We start from the raw sequence: 10247 nt of genomic DNA on the forward strand, positions 1-10247 counted from the left end.
CTTCACGTGGTGCCAGGTGCCCACGTGCTTTCTGCCCTGGGGCTCAAACGGAAGGAGCGTGGGACTGCTAGGGTCGAAGAGAGCGTTGATGGGGTAGTTCCACTGATATTGTGGTTTTTTAAAAAAAATATTTCAGTTGGGTGTTTCATTCATTCATCAGATTTTTTTTTTAACGAGAGCATATTAGGCACCGAATGTTTGGCTGGCGGCTGGTGCGCTTGCCGGGCTTCTGCGTGTGATCCCATCACTGGAAGCGTTAGGTGTGTGGACAGTGGAAACCGTCAGCTGCTTTAATAAGAGCGTAGCGTCTGAGAGGTTTAACCATCGTTGAACTCGGCTCAGGCACTGATTACTTTTCAGAAGACTCCTTCCGATGGAGCGTTCGTGCCCTTTCGTGAGTGTCATCCGTGCTTTGAGGAGAGAGTTGGAGTTTACTCCTTCCTAAAGACGTGAGCTGATGTGATCGAATCTTCCTGCATTTGTTGGCCTTTCTCTTTGGAAATCTAATGACCAATAAGAGATGGCTCTGGTCCCTAATTGCTGAGCATATTCGCTAAGTGGATTTGCTTTGTATAAATGTGTATCTTAGTGTACATTTTTAGAAGCCATTTCCTATTTTGAGACTTGTCACAGTGTCGGTTTGTGTATCAGTGCCAGCCAATAATCTTTCATTTACCAAATAACTGTACATGTAACAGGCAAACGTTATCAGGCAGTGAGCTCCTGACACTAGTGCAGCGGAAGGCACCTGCTGGTATGTGGTACGAAGTTGTCAGAGCACTACAGTATCCTGCCCTAGAAGTGTGTGGCTTTTAGTTCCACGGCTTGTGCAGTGTCTAGATATGCTGACTGCCTTACCTCTATGGCACCTCTTATCATTTGTCCCACAAAGCTTGTGCTGCTGCACTCTCACTCTGTCTTTTCTCTCCCTGCTAAAGAGTTAGAGTTGGCTTATTTTCCCTTGTCTTTTTTATTTCCACCAGTGGACCGGATCGTGGGTCTGGATCAAGTCACGGGGATGACGGAGACAGCTTTTGGCTCTGCCTATAAAACCAAGAAGGGCATGTTTCGTACAGTCGGGCAGCTCTACAAAGAATCCCTCACCAAGCTGATGGCAACGCTGCGCAACACCAACCCTAACTTTGTGCGCTGCATCATTCCCAATCACGAGAAGCGGGTACGTGCTCAGCAAAGCGGATGCGGGTGTTGAAGGCTGAGCGAGGCCCAGTCACAAAGATGAACTCTAAAACTGTCATCTGCTTGATTAGGCTGGAAAACTGGACCCGCACCTAGTGCTGGATCAGCTTCGCTGCAATGGTGTCCTGGAAGGGATCAGAATCTGTCGCCAGGGATTCCCCAACCGGATTGTTTTCCAGGAGTTCAGACAGAGGTATTGCTCACCTTTACCTGGGTTCTGTGTGTATCAAAGCTTATCTGACTATGAGTCAAACAGTGAGATGAAGAGAAAAGACTTTTCCTTGTTCCCTGGAGGGCTTCCGTTCTCCTTTCATATAGGAGGGCGGTCATCATTATTACCTTTATCGTTGGCCGGGAGCATTGAGCGCCTCCTCTACAAAGAGGCAGGGTGCTCATAGCTTCTCAGCGCAGCGAAGACTGCTCCCTGCCCTTGGGGCCCTGAGGCAGCTGCAAGGAAGCGCAGAGAGCTGAGAACCTACAGTTCACTCATTCAGACAGTTCTACCTGGGATTGAAACATAACTCTATTGTAAACTGATTTTTTAAAATATAGGAATAACGTATGTTCCCTTTAGGAAAAATTTTAATTACGTCAAAAGTAAATAAAAATTATTCAGCTGTGACTCCTAAAAGCACTTTGGGACATTTCTTTCCATCTTCTTTTCAATGAATATATCTGTGTATGTGTGTATGTATAAATTTTTCCCACTGTGTGTGCCCGTGTGTGTATTCTTACAATCCTCTTACTAAAAAGTAGGGTCGGAAATACAAGAGATTAGAAAAGAATTAGGAAAAAAACAAGAGGGAGAAGATCAGTGTGCAATAGAAATGCATGAAGACTTTTTTTTTTAAGTGTATTATGTAATTTTCTTTAACAGTTAGTCTAGTTTGCCTTTTTCCTCTTTGCTCCTGGAAATCGAGTTTCCAGATATGAAGCATTTGTTTTTCCATAAAATAAACAGTGCTGCAGGTCAAAGAGTAGCCCTTTCTCCCAGAGGGAATCCAGTTGAAAAACCGTTCCAATCCCTACAGGTTTTCAGGGAAACCCTTATTATGGCCCCACTATATGATAAACGAGCTGGTAGATTTTCACTTTTTATTCGATAGGAGAAAATGGAACATAACTGGCATCTAAAATACAAAGTTGGTTGAAGTAGCCAGGATTCTTCTTTTAATACAGCCACTGTCTTTGTGCTAAAACTTATTTTCTTGGGGTATAACCCACATATAGTAAATGCACAGACCTCAGGTGTGCAGGTCGGTGAACATATGTGCACCCAGCCTAGTGCTGTTTTGAGTCACCCTGAGACTTCTTCCTGTTCTGCTCTTTTTTTTTTTTAATTTATTTATTTTAATTTATTTATTTTTCGCCGTATTGGGTCTTCGTTGCTGTGCGCGGGCTTTCTCTAGTTGCGGTGAGCAGGGACTACTCTTTGTTGTGGTGCGTGGGCTTCTCATCCCGGTGGCTTCTCTTGTTGCAGAGCACAGGCTCTAGGCGCGCAGGCTTCAGTAGTTGCGGCACACGGGCTCAGTAGTTGTGGCTCACGGGCTTAGCTGCTCCGCAGCACGTGGGATCTTCCCGGACCAGGGCTCGAACCCGTGTCCCCTGCACTGGCAGGCGGATTCTCAACCACTGCGCCACCAGGGACGTCCCCTTCCTCCTGTTCTAAACAGAGGCCTCCAAGCATTGCTCTTACAGCCTTTTCTGTTATCTGATAAATGCCTGCAAGCTGACAGTGACTCAACACGCAAAGAGCCAGGTTCTCCTTGCATCTTAAGGATGTGGACATTTTGTGGGGAAAAAAAAAACAAAAAGTTTCTACAATCACCATGCTTTTGATTCCTCTCCACCACAACATCTTAAACATGGTCTCTGACTTGGGAGAATTGACTGCGTTTTCATTTTGCTGCTGCTTTTAAGAAATAGAAATTAGATCTGCAGAAAACCTCAGATCATCGGCTGGTCATTTCTTTACTCTTAATTCGACATGACTGCCCATTATATTCTTGCCTCTTAGAGAAAGCAAAACTCATAGTTAGTAGGTAAACATTTCCACAGATTTTTACAAAAGGCTTTTTGGCTGCTTTTCTTACAGATATGAGATCCTAACTCCAAATGCTATTCCTAAGGGTTTTATGGATGGCAAACAGGCTTGTGAGCGCATGGTAAGCTCTTCTGGATTTTGCTAGTTCGTGGGCTGTTGACACAATCTTTCCTGTAGCAAAAATAATAAACAGACTCTTTCTCTCTCAGATCCGGGCTTTAGAATTGGACCCAAACTTGTACAGGATTGGACAGAGCAAGATATTTTTCAGAGCTGGAGTTTTGGCACACTTAGAGGAAGAAAGAGATTTAAAAATTACCGATATCATTATCTTCTTTCAGGCTGTTTGCAGAGGTTATTTAGCCAGAAAGTAAGTGGGAAATCATGTATTAAATGCTTAAGAGTGTGTGCTTGTGCTAATAAGCATGTGTTTTGTGCTAGAAATACAAGAGCGCATGAGACTTGAGGTCCCTGTCCTGTGGGACCGAGAGCCAGGTAAGCAGATACACGTTCTAAATGAGGACACAAACAAGGGGCCAAGACAGACAATAAAGGGGTCCTGCTTCAGCGTGGGTCCTCGGGGAGGGCTCCTCTGAGCCCGTCTGTAAATGAGAGGTGTGAGCACGATGATCTGCAGGTCCAGTCCAGGAGGGAAGGAGGAGAAAGAGTACCTTAGAAAGAAAGAGGAATGTTTCTCCTGTGACAGATCCAAAAAGAAAAGCGTATCTAATAGAGGACTGATGAAGAGCACGGCAAAGGGAAGGGGAGAGCAGGGCCTTGTTCACACCCGTGTGCGCGCGCACACACGTGTGTCCGGGGGTGGGTGGCAGGGGCCGTTTCCGGCAGCGTCTGTGAACAAAGCGCCAGGTCCCGTGACGAGAGTTGAGGTCGGCGGAGCAGGCCCGCCATCCGGCAGGGACGTGGTCATGTCCCCGATCCCCAGCCCGGCCCTCAAAGAACATTTACCTCTAGGAAGTCTCCTATGAGAGCAGCTGTCAAAGCCAGTTCTCTCTTATTTGCTGTAGACCGAATGTGTCCCCCAGAATCGTGTGCCAGAGTCTAATCCCCAGTGGGATGGTGTTTGGAGGTGGGGCCTTTGGGGTGATTAGTGCATGGAGGTGGGGCCCTCACGAATGGGATTAGTGTCCTCACGAGCGAGACCCCACAGAGCTTCCTCGCCCTTCCCCCGTGTGAGGCGACAGCAAGAAGAAGCCGTCAGTGAGGAAGTGGGTCCTCGGCAGACACGGAATCTGCCGGGGCCATGATCCTGGACTCCCCAGCCTCCAGAACTGTGAGAAACAAATGTTTGTTGTTTACAAGCAAAACAAAACAAACACAAAACCACAGTTCTCTTTAACTAGTTTTCCTTCCTCTTCTTCAGGGCCTTCGCCAAGAAGCAGCAGCAGCTGAGCGCCCTGAAGGTGCTGCAGCGCAACTGCGCCGCGTACCTGAAGCTGCGGCACTGGCAGTGGTGGCGCGTCTTCACCAAGGTGGGCGCCCGGCTCCCCCCGGGACGGCGCGCACGGGATCGAGAGAAGCCCAGGGGCGGGGAGGCGCAGGGTGTGACAGTCGGTGTTCAATGTCGTGAATGTAGGTGAAGCCGCTCCTACAAGTCACTCGCCAAGAGGAGGAGCTCCAGGCCAAAGACGAAGAGCTGCTGAAGGTGAAAGAGAAGCAGACGAAGGTGGAAGGGGAGCTGGAGGAGATGGAGAGGAAGCACCAACAGGTACAGCTCACCAGTTCCCGCTCGGCCCTGCATGAAGATGCGCCATCCTGCGAATAGGGACCCACCCAGTGAACTCCAAATAAGCAGCATCTTATCTTGTGTGTATTTTTCACTCCTTTCCAAAGCATAGACGTTTGAGCATAAAGGCAGCAGGTGTATTAGGCCAAGCATTGGGGTATATGTAAACCGAAATCAGCTTGACCTCTTGCGTGTTTGCCTTTGTCACCCTTTGGACACCCGGCTGACCGCGTTCGCTCTCAGGTGTGCGTTTAACACCAGTGAGACTTCTCCTGGTGTTAGCACCTTCCTGTGACTGCTCACGGGGACCTAGAAAAAAGTAAAAGGATGAGACAGTACAAGGCACCCCCTGCCTGTTCCCCAGCCACAGTGGTCTCGAGTCCACGTCCCGCTCTCGGGAAGCTGTGCCTCGTGGACAAAGCAGAGACTCGGGAAATGTTTGTAGTTGACAGTGATAGGGCTGATGTGTTCAGAGCCAAAAAGTTTTAACAGTAGAGGCCAGAATATCATTTGATACCAGACGGCTTCAGTCACCACGAACTTCATAGCATTTGCGTAATATTTCCCCTCCTATTCGTTGGTCCCTTTGTGAATTACCTTAATAGTAAGAAAGGGAATTCTTTAAAATAGCATGAATTTAATATGTATCATTCAGGATAACATTTTTCGTTGTTTCTGTTGTCTCAAGTTTTCACCCAGCTTATTTTGCTAGAGCCGAAGATACATTTGAAAGTTTTGCGAGTGATGTTATGTATTTTTAACTCGGGGTTTCTTGGGTGACCTGCACTGGCCACTGGAGTCCCCGTGACCGTCCCTTGTGCATAACCGGCCAGTCATAGCACCGGACGCTTTATTGTCATTGCAGCTGCTAGAAGAGAAGAATATCCTGGCAGAGCAACTACAAGCAGAGACTGAGCTCTTTGCTGAAGCAGAAGAGATGAGGGCAAGACTTGCTGCTAAAAAGCAGGAATTAGAAGAGATTCTCCATGACTTGGAGTCTAGGGTTGAAGAAGAAGAAGAAAGAAACCAAATCCTCCAAAATGAAAAGAAGAAAATGCAAGCACATATTCAGGTATCTGTGATAAGTTTCATTTAGGATTATAGTTTGGGTTTTCCAAATGGATCTGTTGCGTGAATAGATGCTATGGGTTTGGATTCTTGTGTCCATGGAGGAACAAAAGGAGCCTAAGTAATAAGTCGTTTCTCCCCCCCGCCCCACCCCTTTAAAAGATCACTTGAAGCACACATATAATAGATTCCTTCAAACGTAGATTTGTTATTTTGAACAGGAATCTCTTTTATGTTCTGATGTAGCATCTTAGAGGATGCAAAGTGATTCAGAGTAGAAACGTCCCAGGGTCTGTGGGGACGGAGTTTGTTCGTTGTGTTATCATTAATAATTACACTGCCCACTCCATTCATTAGAGAGACACCTACGAGATGGTGTGGTTCATAATAAATGCTCCGCACTGACGCAGGAGGTGGCCAGGAATCAGAATAAAACACTTAGCCCTTCCTGCTGGTAGCTACTCTCTTACTGAGATCCAGCTGTCCTCACGTGAAGCACAGTTCTCTCTGTGATTAAATACCCAGATGAGCGATCGGGACAACGGTGATGGTGCCTGTACCCTGAGACACGTTCTCCTTGAATCCCACCCCAACCTATGCAGTATGGCCTTGAGTGTCCGGGTGTCTGTATCTGCCACCACTGCTTCATGGGTCCAGTACCAAACTTTCTTTCTTCCAGATCTCTCCCTTAATTTTATCCCCACCACTTAGCTTATCTTTGCAAAGCACAGACATTTCAGACATTTCTCAAAACCGCAAAAGATATCATATTATTTCCTTGGCAGATACTCCATACGATATATTGTCCAGGCCCTCTCCATTCTTGAACACAAACAGCTTTCCAGTATCCCATAATAGGTTGGCAAAATATCACAAAAGCTGTAAAAAGTACACATTAATCCAGCAATTCTAGTTCTAGGACTTTAAGCATAAATCAGTGGAAGCCTACTAATTAACAATAGGGGATTCTTAAACTACCGTAATAATATACAGTTACAAATTAAAAAGATGTTTATTTTTATGGGTATTTATAATACATTAGTAAAGAGTTGCAAAAGAGTATCCACAATAAGCTCTAACTAAAAGTATATAACTTACAAACTATGTATGATTTTTATAAGGGAACGTGCAGAAGATCTAGAATAATAGTCACCAATAATAGTGAGCTCTGGTGGTATTATCAACAGTTTTGATTTTCTCCTTTTTTTTTTAACTTTTTATTGTATACTGGAGTATAGTTGATTAACAATGTTGTGATAGTTTCAGGTGTACAGCAAAGGAATTCAGTTATACACATACACGTATCCTTTATCAAATTCTTTTCCATTTTGATTTTCTCTTTGTTTCAGAGCATGTGCTCGTTTCAGTGATAACATTTTACTCGTACAGGGTAAGGACACCCAGAGTCATCTCCAGTCTCCCCAACCTACTGTTTTATGCTCCACGTTTTAACAACTTCACATGAAACGCTTGCATTACTCTTTAGAAAACAAGCATTTCCTTGTAAGAACAGGGTTTTTTTGTTGTTGTTGTTGTTGTTTTTTGCTTGTTTTGTTTTTCAATACTTTTCATAACCTTTACTCTAGACTCTTTCACTGGGTTTTTGCACTGTTATCTTAATATCTCCATTGTAAATTCAAACATTATAAAATATTTATGGTAATGTTATTAGTAAATATTTTCCCCCGTCTTATGGAATATCTGAGATTCTATATGAACTGCATGGCTCTTGGGAAAACCCAACCTTGTTGGTCTCTTGTCCTTTTTTTTTTGCCCCCCGCATGTGAGGCTTTCAGGGATTTTTGATCTGTCTCCTTTTCAACCAAAAACTACTAGAGCTGTTTTTGGTTCTCGTTTTGTTTTCAGTATTAATTTCCGATTATAACACTATATTGTAGAATACCCAGAGAATACAAAATAGCACCTATAAGTCTCCTCCCACCCATCATCCCATTAATCCCTATTATTTTTTTGCATATATTTCTGAGCAGATATATGTGGATTCATTTATTAATTGAATTACACTGGACCCACTGTTCTGTTCACTGCTTTTGTCACCTTAGGAGTGTGCAGTGCAGGGGTGCGGTGGACAAAATCCAGACTCTGGGAAACTGTAGGACAAATGACCTGTGGGGGTTTTTTTTAACAAATAAATGGTGACCAAAAGGGAGGAGAAAGAAATTTAAAGGAACCTAGGAATTAAAGCAGTCTTAAGGGTCTTATCAGTCAATCACAGTGCGTGAACCTTATCTGGATTCCAGTTCAAACAAGTGTAGTTTTAAAAGGTCTTCATCTTTTAGAGATAGAGCCCGAAGGTTTACAGGTGAAATATGATGTCTGGGATTTGCTTCAGAATAACGCAGTGGAGGAGGGAGAAGCTGAGGGTTTAGAAGTGATCACTGACCATGAGCTGATGCTTGTTTGTTAAGCTTGGGCTGATGCATTTGTGTCAGGATCACCGTGCTACTCTGTACTTACACGTGTGTTTGAAGTTTTTCACAAAAAAAGTTAATTTTATGCAGAGGTTCCATTACAGAATCAACCGTGATAAACTATTTAGCTAAAGTTACCCTTGAAAGTTTCTTTTTTTTTTAACCTCTGTGCTTATGAGCTTTTATTTATTATTATTTTTTTAATAAATTTATTTATTTCTTGATTTATTTTTGGCTGCATTGGGCCTTCGTTGCTGCGCGCGGGCTCTCTCTAGTTGCGGCGAGCGGGGGCTACTCTTCGTTGCGGTGCGCGGGCTCCTCATTGTGGTGGTTTCTCTTGGTGCAGAGCACGGGCTCTAGGCTCGCAGGCTCAGTAGTTGTGGCGCATGGGCTTGGTGGCTCCGCGGCATGTGGGATCTTCCTGGACCAGGGCTTGAACCCATGTCCCCTGCATTGGCAGGCGGATTCTTAACCACTGCGCCACCAGGGAAATCCCTTGAAAGTTTCTTAAACTGGCCATATATTGATTTGTATGTACAACTCTGTTCTGTAATGCATATGTTTATTAGCTACAATAATGTAGGGTATGAAATAAAGAGAAGCGTGTTATAGGAAAACCATGTGTAAACTCTGGAATCCCACCCAGTTTAGTGATGCGCTCATGTTGTGAACGGCACGGCACGCCTGACCTGAGGCAGCCCTTTCTCCCCAACCTGTACTATTTCCATGGTTGTTTCTGAGTTGTCTTTCTCTTCTCTTTTGGCTAAACATACATAGTAGAATGAATGAAGTATGTGTTTGATGTAGTTGGACTATATTATTCAATTTCCCTGTGTTACTACTATTCTAAAGTATGGATTTTAATAGCTACACATTATCCCATTTTACAAATATACCCACTTTTAATCACCAAGACTTTTTTGAAGTATGTTCATAGTTCCTCAGTATGATAAATAACACTTTGCTACAGGTCTTTTAAATATAAATCACATCTGTGCCTTTTCCTGAAATTGCTGGTTTAAAAGAAATGCTCTTTTTCACAGCTGCTGCCTTTTCCCATGTTGGCTTCTAGAAGGACTGACCCACTTTGTACTTAACCTATAGTGGACACACGTGTCTGTTTCACATAATTACATTTTATATTTTTAAAAATAACCCTGCCATTTTGAAAATCAAAACTTGGCCTTTCATTTTGGCCTTGCTTGTTAGCATGTGTAGAATCTCATAGAGAAAGCGTGGAGACTGACCGCATGTACTTCTCCCCAAGGACCTGGAGGAGCAGCTGGACGAGGAGGAGGGGGCGCGCCAGAAACTGCAGCTGGAGAAGGTGACGGCAGAGGCCAAGATCAAGAAGATGGAAGAGGAGATTCTGCTTCTCGAGGACCAAAATTCCAAATTTATCAAAGTAAGAGACTATTTCCATTTAAGAGCTGATTTTATTTTTATTTTTTAAATAAATTTATTTTATTTATTTATTTTTGGCTGCATTGGGTCTTCGTTGCTGCGCACGGGCTTTCTCTAGTTGCGGCGAGCGGGGGCTACTCTTCGTTGCAGTGTGTGGGCTGCTCATTGCAGTGGCTTCCCTTGTTGCGGAGCACGGGCTCTAGGTGCACGGGCTTCAGTAGTTGCGGCACGTGGGCTCAGTAGTTGTGGCTCGTGGGCTCTAGAGCGCAGGCTCGGTAGTTGTGGTGCATGGGCTTAGTTGCTCCACGGCATGTGGGATCCTCCCGGACCAGGGCTCGAACCCATGTCCCCTGCATTG

At 44.6% G+C, this 10247-nt stretch overlaps 1 protein-coding gene across 1 annotated transcript in view; it reads left to right on the forward strand.

Moving 5' to 3' along the window:
- Window positions 1-10247, forward strand: part of MYH10 (myosin heavy chain 10) — a 129613-nt gene that overhangs the window by 88090 nt on the left and 31276 nt on the right. Inside the window, exons 14-21 of the mRNA XM_028500033.2 lie at window positions 984-1177; window positions 1269-1390; window positions 3293-3362; window positions 3451-3611; window positions 4623-4731; window positions 4836-4967; window positions 5851-6057; window positions 9753-9890. Of these exons, the coding sequence (XP_028355834.1) occupies window positions 984-1177; window positions 1269-1390; window positions 3293-3362; window positions 3451-3611; window positions 4623-4731; window positions 4836-4967; window positions 5851-6057; window positions 9753-9890 (1133 nt within the window). The remainder of the gene's footprint in view (window positions 1-983; window positions 1178-1268; window positions 1391-3292; window positions 3363-3450; window positions 3612-4622; window positions 4732-4835; window positions 4968-5850; window positions 6058-9752; window positions 9891-10247) is intronic.

This window comes from Physeter macrocephalus, chromosome 14 (assembly GCF_002837175.3).
Source record: "Physeter macrocephalus isolate SW-GA chromosome 14, ASM283717v5, whole genome shotgun sequence".
NCBI lineage: Eukaryota > Metazoa > Chordata > Mammalia > Artiodactyla > Physeteridae > Physeter > Physeter macrocephalus.